The sequence below is a fragment of the Falco rusticolus genome, chromosome 12 (assembly GCF_015220075.1).
Source record: "Falco rusticolus isolate bFalRus1 chromosome 12, bFalRus1.pri, whole genome shotgun sequence".
Classification (NCBI taxonomy): Eukaryota; Metazoa; Chordata; class Aves; order Falconiformes; family Falconidae; genus Falco; species Falco rusticolus.
In genome coordinates this window covers 11,713,971-11,741,277 of record NC_051198.1, presented here as the reverse complement: position 1 = coordinate 11,741,277, position 27,307 = coordinate 11,713,971, and the positions used below count along the sequence as shown (strand labels likewise).

The 27,307-nt window shown below is 35.4% G+C and overlaps 1 protein-coding gene across 1 annotated transcript in view; it reads right to left on the bottom strand.

The window, feature by feature from the left end:
- Positions 1-27,307, bottom strand: part of TTC27 (tetratricopeptide repeat domain 27) — a 126,605-nt gene that overhangs the window by 91,797 nt on the left and 7,501 nt on the right. Inside the window, exons 3-8 of the mRNA XM_037405672.1 lie at positions 25,516-25,645; positions 17,964-18,104; positions 15,093-15,195; positions 10,538-10,702; positions 6,455-6,591; positions 2,021-2,133 (exon numbers count right to left, since the gene is read on the bottom strand). Coding sequence (XP_037261569.1) covers positions 2,021-2,133; positions 6,455-6,591; positions 10,538-10,702; positions 15,093-15,195; positions 17,964-18,104; positions 25,516-25,645 — 789 coding nt within the window. The remainder of the gene's footprint in view (positions 1-2,020; positions 2,134-6,454; positions 6,592-10,537; positions 10,703-15,092; positions 15,196-17,963; positions 18,105-25,515; positions 25,646-27,307) is intronic.

Sequence of the window (27,307 nt, the reverse complement as noted above, 5' to 3'; positions counted from 1 at the left end):
TATGTTTTGTTTAAAAGCCAATGCTAAATGCTTTAACATGTATATGCTTCCCTGCCAACTGATATGCCAACAGCTGATATAAACACCAAGGGCATGGCCAGCAATCCAGGCCTAAACTCTACTCAGTCACGAGGGTTCTACCCTAAACCCCCTCAGAAGTACAGTTCTCAAAGCTGGCATTCTGCTAACACTTCTGCAACATGGCTGGATATCAAGCCTTGTCTCCATTTATGACTGAAACAGTTTCAGCTGCTTAATATTATCCCACCCACTGAATGGCATTTACCATTCCTATGGGGAAGGAACACTGATTTTCAATTTTTTGTTGGTTGTTCTTAGTTTTTAACATGAGCTTCTTGCCTTCAGTCCTGCCAAAATCACATAGCACTAGGAATATAATGTACACACAGAGCTGGCAGTCAAGATGGTTTCTAGCCACTATTCAGAGCCTGACAGTGGTGGTTTCAAAGTGACATACTGCGGTCAAGAAACCTACTATGCAGCCAGCCAATGTAAAATTCAAATTCTACCCTTTCATTAAAAAAAATAAAAAAAAGAGAGAGAAAGACCAACAGAAAAATTAGAATTTCCTTCAGAAGGGTGGAAGCAGGAGGGATGATATAATCTGAATATAAACCAATACTGTGTTAAAAAAAATGAAGTGCACATGAAAATGCTTCTCAAGAAGGGGAAGGCTTTGCCTTGACTTGAGTCAGTGTGAAAGACTGGAAGTGACTGGGCCAAGAATATTATGTCAACCCACTCTTCACTCCTTTGTCCTCAAACTAGATCTAGATGTGGCCTAGAAAAGAAAGTAAGGTTAAGACCTGGGTTATAAAGGAAATACGAAGCCACAGTACGTATTGCACTCATGAATTCCTGATTACAGTGGATGGGCTGAATGGTTAAAGGGCATAGCTGAAACCACTGATACGCAACTTCACATTTGACTTCAACTATATAGCCAAGCAAATATCTGGCCCTTCAAAAAGCTGCATTCTGAGAAAAGGCTATATGAAAGGAAACACTCTTCACTCCACCTTATGGGACAAGAAAGGGAAAAATAACTTAAAATTTTGACTAGTGGGCCTAATAACTGGCCCATTATTGCTGTCACCCTATCACAAAGATAGATCTTACAACATCCATGTGCCCTCCCAGAGGAAACAGCGGTCTAAAATGTGGGAACTAGGATTCACTCATTGTTCAGCTCCTAGCCTTCTTCTGACTTGCACGATGTATTTCAGCAGCACTGCAGATTCCATCATTTTGCAACTTGTAGATCAGAAAAGTGCTTTGAGACATTAATGATGAATACTGCATCAAAGTCAACATTTTTACTTCAATGTACTAATACTTTACAAAGAAAACACACTCAAAAACTTGTGTGATAACTGTCATCAGCTAAATGACCACTACATCATAGAAAAAAAAAAAAGTATTTCTCTATTACAAAATGAGGATATTCATTAGCAGCCAGCTTATGATCCTCCAATCTCAAGCTGCTTTTTGTTCTTCTGTGCCATTTCCAAAACCCATGTAACATACAATTTCTGAAAGCCGGGAAAAAAAATTTAGGCGCAAACCCACACAGACTTTGTACTATAGCTTGTAACCAGCAATGGAGTATTCCCATTGCACTGAACAGCAGGGCAGCTTTTTGCTTGAAAGGCACGGTTAACCCTCATAGGAAGCTGACAATTGCAGACTTTGAAATATGTTTTCAAAATTTATCCAAGTGTCATTACCATATGGTATCTAATGCCACCTGACATTTGAAACTCGATTAATCTGAGGCACAAAGAACAATATAGCAATTAATGAAACATTGCTGAAATTCTGAATGTTCACCCTGAGATAACTCAAAATTCTACCCATGTATAATGCAAGTCTTCCAGCATTTTAGCCAGATTATGTAAGGAAGGGAAAAAAAAGTCCCATCAGTTCACCACTTCAGGATTTCATTATCACAATGGTTCATGCTGTATTTTTGTTTTTAAGTAACTATGAACTAACTTACCATATTCCAAGGATTACAGCAAGCTCTTCTGCACACAAATCAGGTACCTGGTACTGATCAGCATCTGCTAATTTTATCTCATTAAGCACTGTATCATCATTTAAATCATAATTCTGTTGGAGGAGAAAAAATATTTTAAAATAAACATTTGCAGAAAAATTATGCCTTCAAAATAAAAATATAGACTTGTTTGAAAAAGGGTAATATTAAGATCAGAAAATGACACAATGGAAAGTAATTTACCATGATTACAATAGAGTAACTGGCCAAGCCAGTAGAAGACAGCACCATCCAAATGACTTTTGCTGTGAGGATACTGGTTATCATGCAGGAGGAACAGCATTCAGAGCAATTTTAAGGTTACCTGAATACTGATTTTCTACTTAAAGGCTGAAGGGGATTTTCCTTTTCAAATTGTTGGTTGTAGTATTATAAAAAATTTCCTCCTTTTATATATATCTCTATATAAATACACATGCATATACATGCACACACATGCTGAAACAGATTAACGTTAAACGCTTTCCCAACAGGCAGGTTTTCAGACTAGCAACCATGGACTTCTGGGAATGTATGGATTTCTTTTAAAGTATCAGCAAAGTACCACTAAGTAAAGCATGGCTTCTGCCAATACAGTTGAATTCCCTACACAGGGAAGTGGTCCTCCTCTTTTTTTTTTTTTCCTTTTTCTCTTTGTTTGTTTGTTTTAAAGGAGTTTACAAATTAAAGAAACACAACTGAAAACAAGCCACTGAGTCAGCACCTCCAGATACTTTGTCCTGGTAAAAACAAGAAAGGGTATACTGAAAAGGTTTGCTTCTGGACAAGTACTTCTGACTTTTCATCAAATTTCCTCTGGAACAAATTGTTTAATGAGTATTCAGTTTAACTGTTAAAAACAAGTATGCTACCTGAAGTTTATTGTCAGTCATTTAACTTAAAGAACAAAGTAATATGATCTGTGGCTGAAAAGTGTAAATTGCTGTGCACAAATATAAATATTTGTGTGTTTGGAAACAACAAAAGATTCCTTTGGCTGCAAGCAAGAAGGAGGTAGCTGTAATAATATTTCTCCCTCCCTTGAAAAAAAACCCCAAAATCAGAACAAAAAAGCCCCAGTCATTAAACCAATTAGCGTACTACTATTTTTCAGTTAGCAGTAGTAGTTTTTATAACCTATTAAAAACAGAAAATGGATTTTATTAAGTTTTTCAAACTTCCTATTAATTTCCCTTCATGTCCTAGTAGTAGCTGTTTCTGATGAATCTCTTCGATTGGTGAGGTCAAAATGAGGATTCACAGAAGAAAAAGTAAACAGGAATGCTTCGAAGTGGGTTATCTGCATTCATCACCACTGTTTTATCACTATATAAGTGTAAGCTGTGATTTGACATAGAATATGAATAAAATATGTTTATTTTAAGGCAATAATGAAGACATTGCCACTCTTAAAGGCATATTTAATACCATCATTTTCTTCTCTTACTACATTAGCATACGTAAGGATTATCCACCACTTCCAGACAGAAATCATTTTAGAACAGAGCACTATACTAGTATAATGATATCACTTCATTAGATACAAATTAAATCATAATTTATGTTACAAGGCAATTCATTAAAAATTTCCAGCTTCTGGTCTACGTAACCTTTAAAATCTAGCCTACATAAACAGTACTAATTGCTTTAACCTCATTATGAATATTGATCAACTGAACTGTACTGCAACTGTATGCTAGAGTTTTAACGCATGACTTCCATTCCTAGATTTACAAAGAAATTACTCATTCCCCCAAAACATAAAAACAGCTCTGAATTTTTTAAAACTAATCACACTATTTCAACATACTGCTTCATATCAAGAGTCCTTATGCATCACCTCAAGCCTGAGGTTTTTCTTTCACAGAAACTGACCTGTGAGCAAAGCTCTGAATTTACAACCTCAAATATTTATTTTGAAATGCAAACAGTCTTCTTTCCAGTGCCATCTAACAGTTGCTCAGTACCGCGGGAAGCAGGAAGCACTTGACCTGAAATCAGCCCAGCTATCAGTCAAACAATAGGTCTCGTTGCTATATTTGTTATATTTTTAATTGAATTAAATTACTGACTACTTAATTGCAAAATAACTTGTTCAGTCATCTTACTGAACAATAATAGGGGGAGAACTTTAAGACCATAGAAGCAAACACTCTAAAACAGGAGATGAAAATTAGGTGTGGCCAGTCTCAACTTGACCTTTATACATACTGGCAGAGTATATAATTCTCTTAGGAAATTTTCCACTCACCCTGTATAATTCCTATCTTTAGATAAATGAGTATTTTCATTTATCTGCAAATGGCAGATGTAAAATAAGAACACTGGAGAGGAGAAGAAAAATTCCCTATAATAATTTTGCAACATGATCACGGACCTTTTGGCTTTCTGTATGCATTTGTTAATTTGGTAGTGATTCTCAGCACCTTTCAAGACTAAGCTTCTATACATTTGCCATGAATAGTCTTCTAAAAGTACACATCAAGCATCCACCCTAAACTTGGACAGAGATGCAACAATGCTGTCAGAAGCTTTTGGCAAATGGGGAACAGCATTAACTCCAACTTTAGCTATAAGAACTTCAGGATACACTCAAAGATAACAAATTTGAGACCAGATTGGCAAAAGAAACACTAGGTTTCACTGTTAAAGTTAATACTGACAGACCACATGAATAAGGTGTATTTTGATACTACATTATCAATAAAGACATGCTAGAAAAAGGGGAAAAAAACCCAAATCTTTAATTGGTAATTCAGCACACACATGGAGAGTCTACTTAGTCAAGCCTGATCTAATACCCGTGACAGAATACTCACACACAACCTAATAAAATGTCTGAACTTGAAATATCTCAGGTTTTCCTCAAAGCAGCACATAGTTCTACTAATACTATTTACTATAATTTCTCACACACACAAAATGCAGAAATAAAAGGGTTTGATATTTTGATTTGTTTTTTTTAAAGGTAGACTGTGGGAACAGAAAACCTAACTTTCCTTAACAGGCAGCCTGAGTAATGTATGACAGAATTACATGACACAGTCACTCAGACTTGCACAAAATTCAACTCCCTCCCTGTAGCCAAAACCTCTCAAGTCCTTTCTAGCATCACATTTTTACTTTTCAGAGAGAGCAGATGTGCTTACTTTCTGTAGCATTACTTTCAAGATACATTCAATAAAATTTAAGTAGGAAAGTGTGGATTTCACAAGCATGACTAATTTTTAATGGTTCCAAATACCCTATTTTCTTTCTCAAACTCTCTGCTAAATTTACTTCAGCAGCTTTGGGTTTGTTCACTACAAGGACATACGAATATAATATTTTATTAGCAAGGATAATATATTTAATTCCAGGTTATACCTACAACCTGAAACAGTGTTACCATTTTTATTGAAATGATGTCATTATTTTATTCCAAACTGAAGTTCTGATGAGATATAGACTCCAAAGGCAAACTCTTCAGAAAGCTGTGAATAACTGGAAAACACAGTCATACAATATCCCAGTTAGTGACTTCCCAAGAACAACGCATCCTATCATTTAGTTCCAGGTAAGTTTCACTTGAAGTCTGTAACTGACACTAAGTGGCCTCCCTTGAGCTCTCACTGTCTTTAAAGGGGTTGCTATACATAGTTCTATCCTAAGCACAAGTTGTGACATATATGCAGTCAATCTGTTTTCATCAAATCAAATACAACACTAAGGACATACTAACGGACTACAAAAAAAATCTAGGATATTCTCCTAAGATATTTGTGTATTCTCAATTTTTTTGCTTAAAATCTCTGCTTGATCGGGAAGTCTACCAAGACATAACTTTTTTTGTAAAGGCTTTCTAACCTGAAGAACAAATCTTGGACCATAATGCTTCAATTTATTTGAACTTGCCAAAGAAGCCAGAGATAACTTTAAATCCTGACCAGAGCTTCTCCTTATGAAGAAAAAATGCCATCCCAAAACAGTTCAGTGGTTGTTGAGCAATTTATAATTGAAGACATCATGCACATCCTTAAGATCAGTAGGGCCAAATCACATAATTCATGCCAGTAGGAATACCAAGACTGATTTCCTGTCTTCACACCGTTACTAAACATGGCTGTCAATCCTTCGGAATTTGTACACTTATGTGATGCCTTGCAGACTATTTTGAAAATCTGTTTCTCACCTGTTTTCAGCTGAGTAGCCACATCTGCCTTGCAGACAGGCATATGTCATTTTATCCCATGTCCTTCAATACTAGGCAAAGAACTGTCTCTCGTCTTTTCTAAAAACTTTCAAAAATCCAGTTTATCTTAGGTACCACACACTTTGCCCTTTTGCAAACACCCAAGAAAAGCTTCAGAATGTTTTCACTTCAAGAAATTATTGTAATTCTTCTCAAATACATACCATTGTTAAGTTTTCCAGAGGTGTTGGAGCTGGACTTAGCTCACTGTGAGGAAGGAGAAACCCATCTGTTCTTTGGACATCCAAAATAAGCTGTGCAACGTATTTTTCCTGAAATCGTGTTCTCTTCCCCAAAGCGCCTACAGAAAATTAGAGGTAAGTTTGTATTATGAACACCAAAACCCAGTAACATACTAAAAGATGCTCACAAAAAAGCAAAATAAAGAGAAACACAATGAGAATTAACCTATAAACTTTAGCAGTGGTTTAACTCTGCTTGATCTCTTTGCAGTGAACTACATGCATTTTCACTGGTAGCTATGACATACAAAGAAATATGTATTACAAACATACAAACAGCTAGATGGCTCTTGCAAAGCCACTTTTAGGTAAATTCCCTGTGGCCCACCATATTGTCTCTTGAAAACTCAGTGATCAAGTTTCATGCATTCCCTACTTATTCCTCAGCAATAAACCACAATCAATTGTTCAATTTGCCTGCTAAAAGTTAATGACAACACTGAGACCCTTAGGCAAATGAAAACGCCATAATATCTTACAGGCCATCATTTTAAGTATTCAAATCTTCATTTGAAGGCTTAGGTCTACAAAGAAGGATCACAGACGTGACATTACTATAATACAACATATAAGATACTGTAAAATTAACACGGGAGGGAGTGAAACAGCAAGCTAATGAAGGCTGTCTACTAAATTAATCAATATTCAGAATGCACAATGTGAAATTCCTCTCAGTGTTGTTTCTTCAGTTCTTTATTGGACCCTCAGTCAACTTTTACCAGTTTTTTTAGGGTGGCAATTGCCATTTATACTAAATTCAAAAAAAACCAAACCATGTTTGTTCTTCCTCCGTTAGCAACCTGTTTGCAAGCTGCAGTCAAAGAAATCATAGAATTACTTCAGGACAGTAACTTGAAATAACAAAATTCTAACCAGAGCCAAAATGGATCTAAAAGTTACTCTGTAAAATCTGGAGGTTTGTTTGCTTATTATGACTATGATACAATGCTCACATAATGTGAACTGTGAAAGTTAAATAACAGAAATGGAGGACTGAATGCCGACCCACTGTTGCTTTTGCAGAGCCAATTAAGACCAAGGTCTTAATTTCATTATAATTTTGAATATTCTGCAGCACATAAAATCTTTGAGGTAAAGATGATCGACTGCTCATGTATTGAAGGCCAGAAGATGAGGCCATTGTCGGTAAGAATCACCTGGCACACACACTGAAGTAGCAGTCACCCCTTTTTCTTCCTGGATGTGGAAAGAGAGCAGTAGGGAAGCCAGAAACTAAACTGATTTCTCCTTTTCTGCCAATTACCCCTTTTAATAGGAAAGCCCTATGTTAAGACTTCATGAAGAAAAGAAAAAGGTTCTAAAAATATCACAAGGCACACTGCAGAGAAGAGAAGAGACACAGAAAGGGAGAAATATTGGGTACTCATTCATATTAATTTTATGCAGTAGCACTCAATTCTCATTTTTAATAATGCTTGAAAATCATGCTGCTGTAATTTGCCTCCTATTATGTCTTACTGCTTAAACATTTGAATAAAGCACTTGCAGAGTTATGCTGGTTACCAATAAATTTACTTGCTACTACCCAGAAACTGTGATTTGTTTACGTTCTGAGATGCACACACCCCCCACCGTATTTTTTTAAGCAAAGAAATTATTGCTGTTACAGGGACAAAACATGGTAATTTTCATTTGAAAAATAAAAATCAAATGTGATTAAGCTGGGGGGAAAATTTGCTTGGTTTACACCACCATATATCCTCACAAAAGAGGAATCTGTACAGAGACTTTACTTTCTGTTCCACATTAAAAGTTCCCAAGGGTGCATTACTGGGCATGAAAGCAAGCAGATAACATGCAGATCTCAGAGTTCAGTATTATTAATCCTCCAGATCTGTTGAACTTAAATTTATTTTGGATTACAATCCTTCATTTTAGTAAATTTATATGCAAGAAGGACCATAGCCTTCTCTTTTTTTTGTGGAGTTATTGATGCTTGTGAGTCATCATGAGGGACATAAGGATGCTTTTTAATAAATGATGAATACAGCACAGACCTGGCTTAACGGGACTTAAAAAAGCAAAACCAAGTATGATTTATTAACACATTTCTAAAATAACTTTGACAAACATTGGTTCTAAATTCTGTCTTTAAAAACAGCATACATTTCCATGCTATAATTAAATGTTCAGCTCGTAAGGATTACAATCATTACAGAATAAAACCCTCTTAAAATCCTTTCCTAAAAAGGAAATTCCTTCCAAAAGCCTTAAAAAGGTCTTTCCTAGAAGTTGAATTTTTACATTAAAGCAAAGTCTTTTTTGATGATGTAACATTCCTTCTGTTTAGTACAAACATGCACGTCAGATGAATTTGTCTAGAATACCAACAATTCCCACATATTCAGTTCAGTTTGTTTGCCTTTAGGTTAGACATCCTTCATAACTATTCTAATAGATCTATGGAGATAAACCACAGAACTTTTAGGAGTTTCACAACACTTTTCCAAGAGACTATCACCACAATCTCTCTGGGACTAGCATAACCTCTTGGTAAAATAATCAGAAATACAAATAATTCCACTGCATCCAAACCTTTTTTTCTCCCCTCCAAACAAGAGGTTTTTTCCTAAGTTAGACTTAAGGAAATTGCTCATCCAAAATCTAAAGATCTCCTTTAAAGGGGGGAAAAAATATCCAACATGCAGCTGTAAGTTGAGGAGTATCAGTGAATAGCTACCTGCCACTTTGATATTACTTGTTCTTAGTTAACTAATTTTTTATAGCTTGAGCATCATCACAGGCACTGATGTTTTTAATAAAAAAAAACCAAGAAAAAATTAGGTTAATTTTAAACAAAACTACCTTATAACATCAAGTTTGCAGTACATGCCACACATAGAATGTGTCATACATACAGTACATGTTGCACATAGGAAAAGAGGGTAGTATCAATTGAAATGCATGGAATTTCTTCAAACAAATATACGGAAATTAACTCCGACATTTTAAACAGATGCCATTTAATATAATAAATTCATAGCTATGCAAAAAATACATTTTTAAAGTAAACCTTTAAAAGCTTTGAAAAAATGAGCAAGAAGTTCCAGAAAAGTTGCTGGATTACTTTTCATGTGTGTTTTCAGGTTTTTTGTTTGTTGTTTTAAATTAAAATATTAAACTGATTTGGGATATAAGCAGGGGTAGCTGCAGCTCCAATGTCAATATAAAGGAACAGCTAATGGCATGCAGTGGTGTCATAGGTAAAGAGATTGCAAGTTTCAGTTCCATAGTGCCCTCCACTATTAAGTGTATGGAAATAACTGTATCAAGGTTTTGGCATTTCTACTTAGGCACAATCAAAAGTTCTCACACAGGAAAGGTGTGCATTTTATATCATTTTGATTACCTAGCAGGACCGGCTTGACCAAACGGTCCCACATCTATACATGTAATTTTAAATGAATTTGCAAGTGCAGCAATCTGATCTGCCTGACTCCAAAGCTTCTGAAAGGGTACTTATAAAGTCTCCATAGTGATTGAGTCCTTTATATTTCTCTTCATCAGAAATTTGACTTTTCTACTTACTTCCTGTGATAACAACAGTCCTGGAAGTGACTTTTAAACGCTATTTACATGGAGTATATCTAGGCAAGTGGCATAAAAGGTGAAAGGCTGCAACAAATTATCAGGCAGACTTATTTATAAGGGTCTCCAAACAAACAAACAAAATTATTCATCATGACCCCAACTAGTTTCAGGATTCCCATAACAGAGACAACTAGACCTAGAATTTGGTATGAAACACAAGAAAGAAGGATTGTAATACCACATCTGCTTAGACACCCATATTTGGGATGATATTGTAACTAGATGGCATACTTCCAAGCAATGTTACTTCTTAGAAGACATATAAGTCCTACCCACTAAAAGTCAAGATTTTTCAAAATACAGTTCTTTTTTACTTGGATATGTAAAACACCCCAACAAGCCGTTAGTTTGGTCCAACCAACCATCCTCATGGACTGTACAAGCAAAACTTACCTGTAAGATTAATCTGAAGTTTTGTTATGTCTTTAGCCGTATTGAAACATTGTTTAGCTTTTTTATACTCGTAATAATACAAAAATGTATAGGCACACTCAAGATGGAACTGAACTGCTAAGTGCCAGCTTTCACCACCTGTGAACAAAGTTTCTGCTTCTGCCACTGCAAATTAAGAAAAAGAAAAGCTATCAGGATACAGTCCAGGTGTATGATATTTTAAAAATACATTTAAAATACCAGGAGAGAAAATCTGTTATGCTTAAAGCAGACCTGTTGCTCTTTATACCTCCACACATTTGAAAAAAAATAATCTACAGTCAGTGTACCAAAGATAAAACACTATTTAAAGTATTTTTCAACTTTTATATCTAGGGATTACTACTAGAATAAGTTTAGTATTCACTTATATTTTACAGCAAAGTTGAGTCGGGATATATTACCTTTGCAGGAATTAAACAACTCTAATTGTCTTGGACCTGCTAAAGAACATAGGAACTCAGAATACAGGAATATTGAAGAAATACCCTCCCCTTAAGTAGCAGGCTTCCAATGAGAAAGTGTCACCAGCAGACTGAGCTCTAAATGGGAACTTAGAACTCTCGAGGGGGTTTTTGTTTGGTTGCTTTTTGTTTGGACCAGGGTGCAGGTGGGTGGGTGTTGCTTGGGGTTTTTTATATTTACTGATTTGCTCAGTGCTAAAATCATGCTCTCCATCCAAACAGGAGAAAATACCTTGGTAAATAAATCTGAAATCCTTAGCAAAGAAGATCTGGCTTTTTTTTTTTTTCATCCAGCATGAAAGCATTTGTAATGCTTATATATTTAAATTCTATCTATCAACATACAGTAAATGACAAAAGAATATTATTGTATAGTAAAATACAGATCATTAGGTTGAAAACAATGTGAATTATTCCTAAATGGAAGTGGGTTTTTTTGCTTCAGGCTTTATTTAGTTGGCAAGAAAATATTACATAATAGAGTTCTTTAAAAGCTCACATCATCATAGCACATAAAAAGACTGGTACCCAAGGTTAACATAGATGCTGTGTTGCTTAATGGATGCTTAGTTTTTCAAATGTGTTTATTAAGACTAGTAAAAAAATCTTACTATATGAAAAACTAGTATTATCAAGGATTTATTTTAACGTTTTTATCTGACTTTTTAATTTAGAGATTGGCAGTCAACTCTAGCCTGAACAGATTTTATTGTTTAAACCTCCTAGGCTTCCCCCCCCCATTTGTTAATTCTCAAAATCTTTCGATTAATATAGAAAGCTGTGACATCTGAACATATTTTTACACAGCTTTTTTAGTTCAGCAAATAAGAATTTGCATGGATAAATCCTGCCTAGTAACTTCACTTTTTTCAAAGTCTGAATTTAGAGATTTTGTTTAATGAAAGCAAATTAGTAATTTAAAAATATTGCTCCGATGGCTTGCAGCTAAAGTAGGATAGAGAATGTGCAGGTACACCTGTGGAAACCACACAAAAATGCAGCTTTAGAACAGAATGATTTTGATTCAATTTCAAATAATAAAAAACCAGTTTATAGTCTATAATCATACATTACCACTTGATTTTCCACAGCTAGTAAGTTTCAGTGATCTGAATACAAAATTACTTGTGCTAAAACTGTATACATACACTGCTTTAACAAACCAAAGAGATACATTGAGAAGCAGTCTTACCACTGCCTATCTAGAGATCATGTACAGTGCTAATCCCAAAACTTGGTAAGTGAACCTTTGTAGACAGCTTCACATCATTGCTAGTATTGTTGTAGTGGCACAGAAGCACTGATGACCCAAACTTAAGACAGCCCTCTGGCACCCCATACCATGTTTGGCACAGAGCCAAGTGGATGGAAAACTGCAGTGAGCCCTGTTGGTTTTATACCAACTGCTGCTTCAGATCAGCAGGGAATCACTGCAGCTGTCTTCTATTCAGGTGATTATGTTGACCTTACACTTGAGAACAATGTATTTTAAACAGAAAACATAATTTCTCTTGAATTTTAAGGTCTTTTTTCTCTAGTAATTAAGACAAAGTTTTCTAGTCAAGTTGATTCAGAACAAGCAAGTGGGTTTTTCAAGCCCTAATCAAAGACTTCTTAAAGGTTTATTAAATACTTCTTTTATGGAATATGAAGGTACTTGTTTGAAATACCAGATGGCTTTAATTAGAAAGTAAATAAACAGATGCAGCAAAAACTGCCTGGAAAACCTCACTAAGTTCAAACATACTTTACATCATCTTCTCTTAAAACCATATCCAAGAGTCTCAAAACAGTTCACTGAAAACTAACAACTTAGTATCTGTGCATATGCAGCAGCATCCTCTACACAGATGAGGGCTGCACAAACTACTGTATCTCTACGCAGTACCATCTAGTCAGTTTTAATTAATTTTATATTACTTTCAGTTTTGTTCCAAGTTTTTAGGTATTTCCAAGAAGAAATAGTCACATAAATGTGCTACAAATTTCTCTATTAGAGAATTTATCTACTTAGCAGAACCCAAAAGTGTTTTGATGTGCTCCCCATTCTCTGGAGTTAACATAATAAAACTATTCTGTCAAACAAGAATTGCAAGACTCAGAGCTGCAAAACCACTGGCATCTAAATATCTTTGATGCTGGGCATCTATGGAACACACATTCAGAACAACAACAAAAAATTACCTAGAAATGAGCAGAAGACTATTTACAGTTTCTAAGCTTTTTTCAAAAAATATTATAAACATCTCCTTAACCTTTCTTACCTGAATAAAGCACACCAGCACTCATTTCATAATATAAAATGTATAGACATTTTAGGTAAATATTTAGAAAATACACCATTCTAGAAGTACTGTAAAACCTAACACAAATATTCAAAATAAGCAACAAATAAAAATAAGCAACAACAGTTTTGTCTCAGAAAGCTTACCCCTAACCATCAAACTAAAGAAAATAACCCTCTCTGGATCAGTTAACCACCTCTATGCAACTATTTCTAAAAAGACTATGAGAAGTAGGTGTGAGATTAGCTTTTACAACAGATCTTGGAATTCCCATTTTAAGGAATTTTTATTTTAAATACAAGCATATAAACAGGCTAAACTTGTAAGACTAACGCACTACACCGACAACACCCATTTTTGAAGTAAAACTCAATTTCCTGTAATTTCATTTGGAAATGAAAAATGCAACTTAGATTTCATTCTTTGCACCTTTTGAAGTCCAACCCCCATTCCCCAGTCCTTAGCCTATAAATTAACACGCCAACAAATTTATCGTGATGTGCTTAAATTACGCCTGTCAATTACTTTCTAGCATGTGAGTCAAATCAGCAACACTTCCAACTTTCCAAGAACTAGAAATTTTAAAGTTACAGACTAAAGAATAAGTAAACTTTAACCTTAAGATTCCCATACCTGTGCAAGATAACTCTAGAATTTAGTTCAAAACTCTCTAATAGAGTATAAAAAACCCAAACCAACCAAAAATAGTTTACATGAATTGCAACAAAATCCTTCCACTCCAGTCCTTTTAGCATCCAGTAAGAGCACTGTCAGTTTCTTCTTCACTGCAGAGACCAAATAAAATCCTCTGCTCAGTTCCATTACTGTACTATCATTTTTGTTGCCCGTTTGGAAGTTCTTGAAGGAGCAAAATCCACTTCATATTTTACATAAAATTTGCATGGCCTGAACCTCCATATGGTTCAGATCAAAAAAGCTCCATTAAGGTGTAGTAGGAGGGGAGAGACTTGAAACTTTGGCATTTAAGATTGCCAAAGGCGGCAATCAAATATATCAAAACAAAACACATATGACAATTCATCTCTAGATGCAACAGAAAATTCCTTAGATGTAATTGGCTGAAAATTTCAGGTTTGTGAAATTAAATGAAGAATCTTTAGCTAATTAATTGCAGAGGGGCAAATGTACATAAGAGCTTGCCTCCTTTTCCCTGCTATACCAGTTGCTGTAGCAAATGACATTAACAGTCTATATAAAGAGTTTATTCGTCTTAGAAAAAAAACCCAAGCAATATAATTACATTTTAACTTTCTACCTTATGCTTTTGTAAACATCAATATATATATTACATAATTTAGTTTTAATGTTGTCTATTTTCCCTATGTATAATGCACAGAGGTAACAAATCTCAAAACTTAGGTGGCAATAGAGAAAAAAGGAAAAAAGTTTATCTGAAGATACAGAAGAACAAGGGCATTCCCTTTTTCAAAACAAATGAGCTCTTTAAAGAAGGAATAAAACCTACAGAATGGATTCAAGTGAACTTGTGATAAGTTAACAGTTCTAAGCACAGGGGAAGAAAACCTTTGTCTACAATCACATATTCCCATTTTCATCTTGAAGGCCAAAAATAGCACGTGCCGTACAAGTGCATGTCAATTTAAGTGAATTCTGTTCCCTCTCTACTCTCTAGTTACATAAGCATCTGATAAGCATCACTTTGTGAGAGTTGTGCCTACAAGTTCCCCTCCTCCATACCTTACAACTCATGCTGTAGGTCAATAAACCAAGTAATTAGAAATGTACCTTGTTCTATACAGGTCTGGGCAAGAGTAAATAGCTCGGGTGATCTCTCCTCTAACAACTGCTGATGAATATTCACACATCTTAGAGTCCACCAAGATAATGTCTGAAAGAAAACAGGGATATTTCAAGTTAATAACAAGTATAGATCCTTTCTAAAACAGGAAAAAATGTAAGGGGCCTTAAAACACAGATTTTGTAAACTATTTGATTCCGATTTCTAAAAAAAAATACAACCCCATCCAAAATAGCTGTTCTAAAGAGTGAGCACTAACCTAGCTTAAAGATGAACATAGTTGAGCAGCTCTACAGTGCTCTAAGTCTGATGGGCTTTTTCTGTTAATGTCTCTAGCTGCTCTTTGAATCCTGCAAGTCTTTAGGACAACACTATGGTAAGAAACTCTGTGAACAGAAACTAAGCTAAATACTTGTGTGTGCTTATTTTGGAGCAGCCACTTACTACTTTGATTTCATATCTCCTAATTCCTATAACAGAAAGGGAGAGAAAGAAAAAAAAAGGCAGCAGAAAACCCCCTGCTTCTTACTTATCTTCTTTCGCATCACATTCATGATTTTAGTAGACAGCCACAATCTCACTCCTCACTATTCAGTATTTCTGGTCACCAAATTATGTCTTTCTATGCAATTTTTCCTGTTCTGTTTAATCTTATCTTATTTCTTCGGGTGGGGGTAGAAAGGTGACTGAGAAAGGTAGAAAAGGACCAGAACTGCTCATGAGAGCACCTTACAATTATGACTGAAAGTATTAATGTTTGTATGTGGAATTTCTGAAGGGCTAATACCTTACTGAACTAATTAATCATTCTATAGCAGAGCTGAATCACAGCTCAGGAAATACCCGATTTTAGAAAGCTGGGTACACAAAACAAGTTTCCCAGCATATCTTATCCCTCTCTAGCTGCACCAGGTGGAAATGCATGGCAATGCTAACTGATAATATAATATTATATTTTCAAAATTATACTGCAGATTATAATCTGTGAACATATGGCACAACTCAACACAGGCTGTAATGATTTCTAGTTATTCTGCTGCTGTTAGCATGCTGATGATTTTCTATGAAACAGATGTTTAAATGCTTCTGAGAGGTACCCATCTTCTGAACATTTTATACAGGTATGCTTATATCAGACCAACCTAAGGGCTGTACAGTATTCAAGCATAAACATCTAAACCAATCACATGTAGTTGACTGTGATGTCCCTAGAAAGGAACCATCAAAAAGAATAATAGCATCTATTTCAAAAAGCAATGAAAGATTACTTTTGATATCAAGTTGAACAGAGTAAAAGCACACAAACAGATTTTTAGAAAAGGTCAAATCCCAATATTTCATCACTTATTAGAAACCTAAAGCAATTTAAGTAAGTTTCAAATTACTTCAGATTTATACAATCAAGTACTCATTTTCCCACACAACTGAGTATCCAACTTAATGACACAGCTTCCTGAGGCCTGATGCTTCCCACTCAGAAATGTTAGAATCAGAGAGAACATATTTATAAAGTTTCAGGTAAGCCAGTTGAGCTTTCTACAATATTTTATTGGCAATATTAGATTTTTGGGAGCCAAGTTAAGAATTTTTGGATGATTTTTAAGCATTTAATCTTCCATGTACAATAGCATTTTTTAATAAAGCAGGGCTTTATGAATCCTTTAGATAATACCTTTTGAATTATTTTATCCTGTTTAAAATTTATTTGCACTGAACTTAAAGAAGCAGAAGTATTAAAAGACTTCTCTTGAATCAAGCTGAGACGAGAAAGAATGACAAGCTTTAATTGCTACACTGACCTGTTGATGAAAGTAGTTTTTATCAGTTGTTGCCTTTGAACTCCTATCCAAACTTGACGTAGCCACAAGTAGTTGAACCTCCACTAGGCAGAAGGCAGCCCCCCATTATGTCAGTCTGAAGGGAGGCAGCAAGGGAATTCTTTATACCAGGTACATTTTCTGCCTCCCTGACTGACCCAATTGCTGAAATTCAACAGCACTCATCTGTGAATAACAGGGAAAATGATGGAAGAGCTTGGCTTCCAGAAACGCAGTACAGCCAATATCTCCCACATAGTTTAATTCATCACTTATACAAAGACCCAGCTGGGAATGGATGTTGTCAGCCAAGCATAAAGAGGAACCATGTGGCATTTTGATCTCCAGCCAAATTCTGTTCGAATGGAATGCAATAAAGAGAAGTTGCTGCTGTGAAAAGTCCCCCAGTTCCAGAGAGTCCTGCTACCAACCAGCCTGATGCTAAACTACAAAGGAGGTAGAGACAAAAACGCTCTCAAGAAGAGGTTCATCGTATCTTCTTATTTTTAATGTACAAGCATAACAGAGAATTAAGGTAGCCTCCACATGGATGCTTGCAGAAGAAGTAGAAGACAATGACAAACGTAAGAGAGGACTTCCTTAACATCTAGAACTCATGGCTCAGAATTCATACAGTAATGGTTAACAGTATCTCAAAGCCTCTTAAAAAGGACATAATATATGTATGCTGCATTATAGGGTATTCCTCCCCTCCCCTCCCCCTCCGCCCCCCAAATATTGTCACAAAATATGAGTCTTTTAAAAAAGTTGCTTCCTATTAATTTTTTTATTTTTTCCAGGTAATGAAGGCATCTTTCTTCTCTTTTGGGGAAGAAGTGAGAAAAGACCTTATGCTTAAGAAAAAGATACTTATGTTTAATTGTAATCACTTTGTCTGAACTGTTTCTTAGCGGGGAAAAAACTCAGAGCTACAGAAAAAGAAATGGAAGTTACACTGATTCAATGAGGTATGTAGAAAAGAATGAAAGAACCAATTAACGAGTAGCTGGCAGTCATAATCATTAGTCACATGTTTCTTACCTGAAGAGATGCAAGTTTGTGTCTTGAATTCACAAGGATTATCCTGGCTATAAGCAGCAAAATAGGATGAGAAGTCAAAGTATAGACTGATTCACCATCTAGAACCAGTGTCTTCAGAACAGCTGCATGCAGCATTTTTGGCTGAAAGAAGAATGAAAGAAATGACAAGTTTCAGGAAACATAACTAAGTTTATAAACAAATAATGTAATATAGAACTAGGAAAAATAACTATTCATGTATTTAAGGAAAGAGTCTGCTCAAAACATTAAAACAAAGTAAATCACAGTCTCGTAGAGTCTCAACCTTTTATCAAAGTCATGGTGAATTCTGCCTTGTTTCTTGCTGTCCTGATACACCACATCAACATGATCTGAAAGGCTCTGATTTCCTCACACCTGAAATGCATACGTCCAGTCAACACTATCCCCAAACACATTCCAGTAATATAATCCTTCCCATGATCTAAGGAGAAGAGCTTCTGGTAAATCTATGCCATTCAAATTTTAATCACACAAATAAAATAACTTGTTAATTAAATTAATCCTACAGCACTCAAATACACTAAATATTCCTCCAGCGATGTCAATATATGCTATCTTCTTCTGTCCCCAGAGGGAGTTTCCTGTCAGAATGGCATCAGGGTAGCAATATTAGAGCTATTCTTCCTTTTGTCAAATAAATAAAAACCTCTCCCTGCTTTGGATGCTTTTTGTATGATGTTGTCTACAGTAATTCTTTTACTCAATGGGCTTGAGGTAGCTCTCCAGGGAATCTGTCTCTCAATGGTGACTGTCAGATGACAGTCACCTATTCTTCTCTCCCTTTTAGTGCAATGAAAGCATTCAGGCACTTTATCTTCAGGCTCAGGGAGATGTCAGTTCATCAGTTTATTCCTGGTTCTCATATGGCAGGTTTCCTTTGCAAACTAAAAAAAGCAGGGCTTTTGTTTTCATTTGGTGTGAAAGGGGCAAGGAAAGGGAATGGAAGGGAAAGAGAAGACAAAAAGGTTAAATGACAGCTTTCATTGAAGTCACTTGCCTGAGAGATTCTTATTCAGGCTACACAATCAGGATAGAGGTTATCTGAATCACATTTCAGGTTTTTAAACTAAATGAATAATGTAATTCCTAAGTTATTTGAAAGTCTTTTCAATGCCTTTACCAACAGGTTACATTGAAGACAAAATGTGTTAAGTCACATTACTCCCCTAGTTCACTTTATAATAACAAAGTAATCTTCAGTCCTTTTATTCATGATTTGCTTAGGTTTGTTGGTTATTTATTTTGCATTAACACCAAAAATACTTTTACTCTGTAGACAATAACTTCGAACTTTATTGACTCCAAGTGGAATTATTGCACGACATCACTGCAGTCATTTCAATCTCACCATGGAAAAAAAAGCTTACAATAGTCTGACAAAGCACTTGAGAATAAAGGAAGGAAACTGCCAAGTGGAAGTATACTAGATCTCTTCCACCTCTAGTGATTCAGAAAGCAACAGCCTTATCAACACCTCTATTCTGATTTTGAGAGGGAAAGTCACCATTCAGTACTGTTAAAGATTAATTTTTAAAACCTACACACACATGTAACAGGATACAATATAATTTTAAGTCTAACAAACTTTTTTCTTGTCTGCTCCTTTTTGATTCTTTCTACAAAGTAGACTGCACTTAAAATACTCAGTTGGAAAGCAAAAAAAGCTATAAGCTTTCTCAGAGAATAACTTTCTAAAACAGCCATGCTATGCTATAGTAGCCTACACTTGCTTAAGCGCTGTAGCAACCACTTAATCTCAAATTCACATTTCAAGTCAGAGGAAGACTAGAGAGGTCAGTCTGGCTAATGCAACATTACAAAGAAAGTAACGAGGGAGGGAGAAAGGAGAGATGATGACATTTCACAGCCTTCACAATAAGCCAACAAGCCTCAGAGCCAAAGAACTGCTATCTTCTATTTTAACAAATCCATGTTCCTCTCCATGAAGCAAATCTCATACAAGAAAGCAGACTCCTTTTATTTTAGCTGAGAAAACCTAAACCAGTATTCATTCTTCTAGCTTCTGCTCTAAGACTGCATCAGTTCAGAATTCTAACAACAGAATTTACTGCCCAAAGGTAGTCTTTAAGATGAGAGAACAGCTAGATATAAAAGGTAGACATTTAAGCTTATACAGCTTCAAGGGCCGAAAAAGAAGGAATCAAGTCCACAAAAATCCCTAAAACAATGGCTAAGAGTAAAAAGAGTTTATCTTCTTGTACTTAAACACTTAAATATTCAAAGCGTCAAATCTCATACAGCTCAAAAATTTCACAAATCTCAAAATAAGCACAACCCAAGAACTGCTAACACAACGTTCCTGACCTAGTAAACCTAGGTTAGATTGTTCAGTCTTTCCATTATTCACCAGACTTGCCAACAAAATGTGTAATTATTTTATTTGGGAATAATTTTCTTAGCACACAGAAATATTTACTAGATAATTACTTTGAACATATGCTGAGAAATCTCTGAGGTAATCATCCAGTTACTGTTGGACCTGCAGGTGGTTCCAGTCAACCACCTCTGGACTAAATAAGACACATGAAGCTCAATTCACTCTAAACACATCTCTGAAACACAGCCGGTTATGTACTAACATCCAAACAGTAACTTAATGGCTACTGTTAAGTAACAACTACTAAAGCCCTAAATCAACAGCAAGCTGGACATTCCTCTTGGCTATTTCAGTTTTCACAGTATTTCAAAAGTATTTCCCAGCACAACTGTTACCACTTGAGTAATCATGATAATTGGAAGAAAGCTTCTGCCATTCACATTCAATAGCTCTGAGAATAGAGAGTATGAGAACTTTAGTTTAGGGGCTTCATCATGTTTTCTTTCTAATGATAGTGACTACAGGCCAAGTGAGCATTTGGTATGCTTTTACTTATGCATATGGAACTGCCATGAACTGGCCCTTCCTAATATTTCATCAGCTCTTTCTCAGTCTTGGGGATCCTATCCCTAAATCTAAAAAGGTAAGTGCAGACATACAGAAAAGTAGAAAAAGCCAGACTAAAGCCTTGGGAAAACTTAATTAAAAAGTGGAAGTGGGGGGTAAAGAAACAAACTATCAAATAAGGAATTTGTATGTGGCTACTATGCCTTATGTACTGGGCTTCTTGGATTTAAAACAGTACAAAAACTACTACACAATTCATCATTTGGTTAAACTAAGGTGATTTATCTTCCACAACAATGGAGGCTGTACCAAGGTTACCAGCCAAAGATCTGGTACTTTGGAACAGAATTCACTCCTTACTGTAAACTTTAGCCAGGAGTAAAAATGGTTTTGTTTGTAACTGGTTTCCTCTCTAACTTTCTACAAAGGTGGTAAGACTACAGTGGAGGCTGTCTCTAGTTTCATGATCCAAACCAGCAACAGGTAACCCATTCAGAGCTGAGTTGCAGACTGAAGTTCATAACTGTGAGCTAGTGTAAGCAAGTCTTCCCTGAGAGTGCTATATGTAGAAGTACGTAGTTATGAACGCTCTTGCTCATATTCCCTATGAGCATGACTTTGCTCCATTTTTAAGGGAATATCTTCCAAGTGGCTGCACTAAGAATCTCCCTTCTTTTCTATATTCATAGCAAGGGAATGTAAGGCAAGACTGTAGGCTACTTTAGCATATTATCCCTGCTTACAAGACAGAGTCTCCACATTCAGCCTTTATCATCCATTCTTACTTCCCCACAAGAGGAAAAAAATTGCAAAATCTTTAAAGCCTGTATTTGGCTAGCCACTGGCATTCAAGCAGCGTACTACTCAGCCTAAAATTCACCTAAAATTCAACTCTTTCTTTTTTCTGGCTAGTATATGTTAATGGAAGCCAAGCATCTGGGTCTGGAAAAAAGAATCCCCAACAGATTGAATTAACAAAGCTCAGGAATCATACTGGATTTGAGACAGTGGTACTATATAGTACATTGGTGTTTTTCATATGAATTATGAACATGGATATTAATATCAATAGAAGCGTGTTAATATTTCTGTCTCTTCCAGCAAAAGAATCAAATAATCCATAAAAGAAGCAGTAAAACAAGTATTGAAAAAGAACTATTAAAATGCATTACAAAAATCATTTGGAATCAACCTGGAAGTTACAAAAAGGCCAGCAGGAACTGCTGATGTATGTTTTTGGAGGATACCTACCAGTTATTAACCTGTATTGTCAATTCACATATTGGCATCTTCTTCCAGATGGAGCTTCTCACTGTTACTAAATATTTGCTACTTGTGAATACAAAATCAGACAATAACAATTCAAGCACCTTGTCCTCACAACTTTCTTACAGTCATCACTGGTCTTCATTAGTCCTGCTACAGTTCTGTCCATGTCATCTACTGAAAATAGTGAACTTAATTATGCAAGTGAATACACAGAAACTCTGAAACTTAAGGCAGAATGAAAACGCTCTAAATTCAACAGTTCTGTACCTTTTTTTCTCTTACAGGCAAAGAGAGAGCAACAGTTCTTTAACACACAAAGAGCCCATTACTATATTCCACTTATTGTAAGCACTTAGCTCATTAAAAATGTTTTAGTCTAATCCCAGCAAGTTTAAACTCAGAACTGCTAATCCATTTTAACTGAAATTCAGTTCTTTTTAACTTCCTTTAAAACAATGCACTTATTAAAAAAACTCAAGGTAGCATCAGTCAGACTATTAACTGGTGCAGTAAAGTCTCAAAGTTATTCTAGAAAACTGAAAGACACCTAATAACTAAAACACTAGCTGGTTTTCTGTTTAGAAATTACTGAACTGCTTTATGCATGGACTCAAAAGAGAAAAGCACAAGCCAGTTCTGCAGGACATAAGAAGAAATCTTAAAAGAGTACATGAACTTAACTGTAATTTACAGAGAAGGCTGGAATCAATTTGGGGGATGGGAAATAACACATACATACTCATGAATATTGTTCATGGAAGACATCCAAGAGGCCCCTACCAGCAACTCATCTAAAAGAGGCTATTGTATTTGTTCTTTACTGAAATTAATTACAGTCTCATGCAGTCTTAATGCACTCATAGGAAATTGATGATGCATTCGGAAGTTATCTGGGAGCAGAAATGAAACTACGTCACTGACCCAGAGGTGAAACTTTCAAAGGATAGAAATGGCAGCAGTTATATAGGCTGAAGACATAAATTTAAGACTAATCCAATAAAGTGTTCTGAAAATAATAACAATAGTTTTGAAATTATTCCTGAAATAAATGAGACCTTTTAAGGCTGAATGTTAGTGACATTACTTAGATCAAGCTAAAAGAAACATAAATACATAATTTTTTAACCTTGACATGGGAAAAGATCATTTTAGTCTGAAAATCTGAAAAATGGGAGGTCTATTTAAAAAGGGTCTGTATTAGTCTTGATGACAGAATATGGAAGATTACTACAGATGGAGAAAGTCAGTGCTATATTTTTAACCCACTTTTTCTGAATGTGCAGGAGAGGAAAGCTGGATTAATGCAAGCTTAAAACTGCCAGTTTATCAAAACGTTCATTTTTACAGAGTGTTGATATACTAAGAATCCTTGAAAAGAAAAGGAAGTACACAAAGCTAATTCAAAACATACAAAAGCTTTTGAATTAAGACATTTAATAAAGAAAAGGCCACAATGTTCTGTTTTAGCACATAAACATTTAGTGCTTTTGGGAAAAAAAAAACATCAAACCACTACCCTTTCAGAAGATGATAATATAGCTGGCAGTAATATAAATAAAGGTAAACTTCTGCCTGAATGCAAAAATAGCTACACCTTGCAGCAATATCGAAGTCTGATGCAGTACTCGTTAGAAATCAAGTATGCTCAAGTCTGTTTTCCTTTATAATCTCTTGCCTATTTAGTTTCTGGAATACCACCTCTATGTAAGCAAACATCTTTCAATACATTACATTCACTGCCACAGCAGAAACATATCAGAAGCTAAACAAGAGACATGTATTCCCTTATTCAACAGGCAATTAGTATCTCATTCTTCCACTAAGACAATAAATGGGATGATCAATAGAAATGATGAACATTGTGTTTTACAGGTCTGAACTCTGTCAGTGACAGCAGTTCTGACTACCATCTTGGGCTGCAGCCTCTGTGTTAGACTACACCCTGCGCATATACACTACCTTAGAATATTAAAGAGTTCTTCAATATACAGAACCCACAGATTTTAAGAATATTTTGATATTGTAATCTTAAAGATTATAAACATATTATATGGAGAATGGAAGAAATGAGTTTGTATTTCTTTTTTTTTTAGTATTATATATAAAGGCTAGTTGAACTAATTTCCCCCTCAGAAATAGCATAATTTAAAATTCCTTCTCTTTTGACACCCCAGGTTTAGGACACTTTGTTTCCACTGTTAATTATTTAGTCATCAGAAAATGAGATCTGAATTTCTAGTATCAAAAATTTTGCAAAAAATAAGCCTAGATACACACCATGTCAGACCTAAAAGATAAACCAAACTGATAAACATGTATTTAAAAAAAAGGGGGAGAGATACTGTATCTGAATTAGTTATTTAGAGATACAACCTTGCAAACAAACCTAGGGCAGGACTTCATGAATTAAGAGAATTCTTGCAAAAACATGCCAGGATAATGCAACACAGATTCAATTGTTTTATGTGAAGCTTTTCATATACCCAGGCTTCCCCTCATTCCACTGTTCACAGCATTTACACTGCTCATGGTCCGTACTTTATTCACAGTAAAACTCTAAATTCAAACTCATGTGCAGATTTAGCATTAGTAGACATCAGTGGACACGCTGCAGTATCAGTATTTTACCATAGCTTTAATTCCAAGAGAACAATTAATGCTCAAGAAGCTGTACTAAACCACAGGTGCAGGACAGTCACCAGGCTCACTAAAAAAAGTTATGATGTTGATTAGTTATTTACATAAAAAGATGCCAAAGTAGATAAAACTGACAGTCCTCAGTTTCATCTCCTAAATTCCTCTCCTCTTCCAAAAGCTCTATTTGAGTTAAGTGCTTTTGTACTAAAACTACTACAATTCACTTGGCATCATCCCTGAGCCTAACAGGATACTAAGCTTCCAAATCTACTGTTCTTTTAGTATTTGCCAGATATTCTGCTACTTGCAGGTTATGTAACTTCTACCTTACCCTAAGGAGTGAAAATGCCTAAGCTGTTTACAAATATTTTTCTTTGATCCAGCTAAGAATGCATCCCAAAATAAACAAAAAGTTTATTGACTGCAAACGCCCTTTGAGTAAATACTCCCATATAATAAACATATTGTTCCCATCCAAAACCAACATCTCCAGCAGGAAGAGTAACTACTTTTAGGACACTGCTTATGAAACTGATATAGCTGAAGATTCTTGCAATAGCACCCAGCAGGATCAATGATTAAGTCAATTCATTCTAGCTATGTGCTCACAGATGTGCCTTCTCTGACACATCTATGTGTTATGGTTATTTGTGAAAACCAGTGACAATAAAAGGACAGCTTATTAAAATCCAAGTATACCTCACAGAATTTCTGTAACAATGCAGGTGGCAAAAAGTCCTGAAGCTTTAACTGAACAGGAGGCCCAGTCCAATTGCTTTGAACGAAGAGCTGCAAACTGCCCACACCAAGGAGAAATATCACCCTCTGCCTGCAATATAGGTAAGAAAAGCAATTAGCAACATATTACATTTTTAATTAAGGCTACAAGATCTGATTAATTCTTGTACTAATTCAAAACCCTCAACCTTAAAAATTATAATAATAAAAAAATCACTCTCTTGTTAGGAGAATGCAATGTATGTGGTATACAAGAAGGCACAGGGGGAACTAAAAAGCTTGGAAATGCGTTTGTTTATAATGGTTGCAATTAAAGACACACATTTTGGAAGCAGTTAGTTCATATGTTTTGAAATTTAAGGCTGTATCTAACTATCAGACATCAGAAGGAGATTAGCATAGGATGAAAATATTTGCCTATTGCACAGTTGTTATATTTTCTTATGATACATCTAATCCTCAGCATTTTCAAACAAGGTATTGCATTAGTATATGTTCCAAACCAGCATGCTTATTTTTGACATAGCTGTTTATTTTCACTCCCTCTGATAATAAAACAATTAAATGAACATCAATAAATACCAAAACTATCACCTCCAAGTTGGTTCAAATATTTTGGCAGCAAACGTCATCTCATTCAATCATGCTTTGATAGAATTATAAGACTGTCTCATTCCTGAAACTAAGTATGGTCAAATTTTCCTTATTTACAGGGTTAAGCTCATCTAACATCATTATGATATTATATCTTTATCTATGTGGTCTGTAGAAGGCACAGCAAAATCCATCAGAATTTAATGGTTGATTTAACAGATGTAGACTTTTAGATTTACACAAATTTCTAGTTTGTTTTATGATTCCTTAATGACTTAGAACCTTATTTTGTTATGATTAGTCATGTATCAACAAGGGCCCTGTCACATCTGTAACGTATCTCCTACCTACTAAAAGTTAACATTTGTTATGTTTATGATTTACAAATTGGTATGTTAAGGAGCATTAGTGAATTGCAAAAACCTAGGGTTTTAGGTTTGGAAGTTTTTTTTCCCCTGCAAAACAGGGACTTAAAGGTACAAGAATCTTCCAAATTGAAACAAAAGGATAAAGTCTTATACAGTCCCAAAAACCCCAAAGTCAAATAGAAAAGCCACACACAATCAAGTGGCTGGTGGGCAAGTATGTGACAAAAGATGCAGAACAATGAGAAAGCAGGGGTGGGGAATGCTTGACTGGGAAGAAAAAGTAAATGAACTAAGCCTTCAGGAGAGTTAGAGGACAAGGACTAGGATAAAGAGTTCTTGTCAAATGAAAAAAGATAACATTTACTAGCTGTCTTTATTCAGCCAGTAACTATCCACCAGCAAATATTATGTAAATACATACCTAAGTTTACCATTAAACTTCAAAATAACCCAAGAACACAAAGCATTAAAAATTACTGTACACTAAATTATTACCATTACACACACAGACATACACTTTCCAATTATTCTTCCAGGAGAAATTATGCTTCAAAGCTTCCGAGAGGAAAGATAGTTCAGGCCTGGTATTAGAATAGGCCTGTAATCAGAAATGTACTGAAGTTGCTGTGCTGAAGATAACAAGAAAGGTAGCCTTGAGCTATTCTTGAATCCTGAGACCAAGTAATTATGGTTGTGCCAACAGGCCGTGGCTGTAACAAGATACAGCTGCTGGGAAAGCAGGTGCAGGGCCAAGAAAGATAGGGACCGGTATGGGAAAACAGGGAGTAACA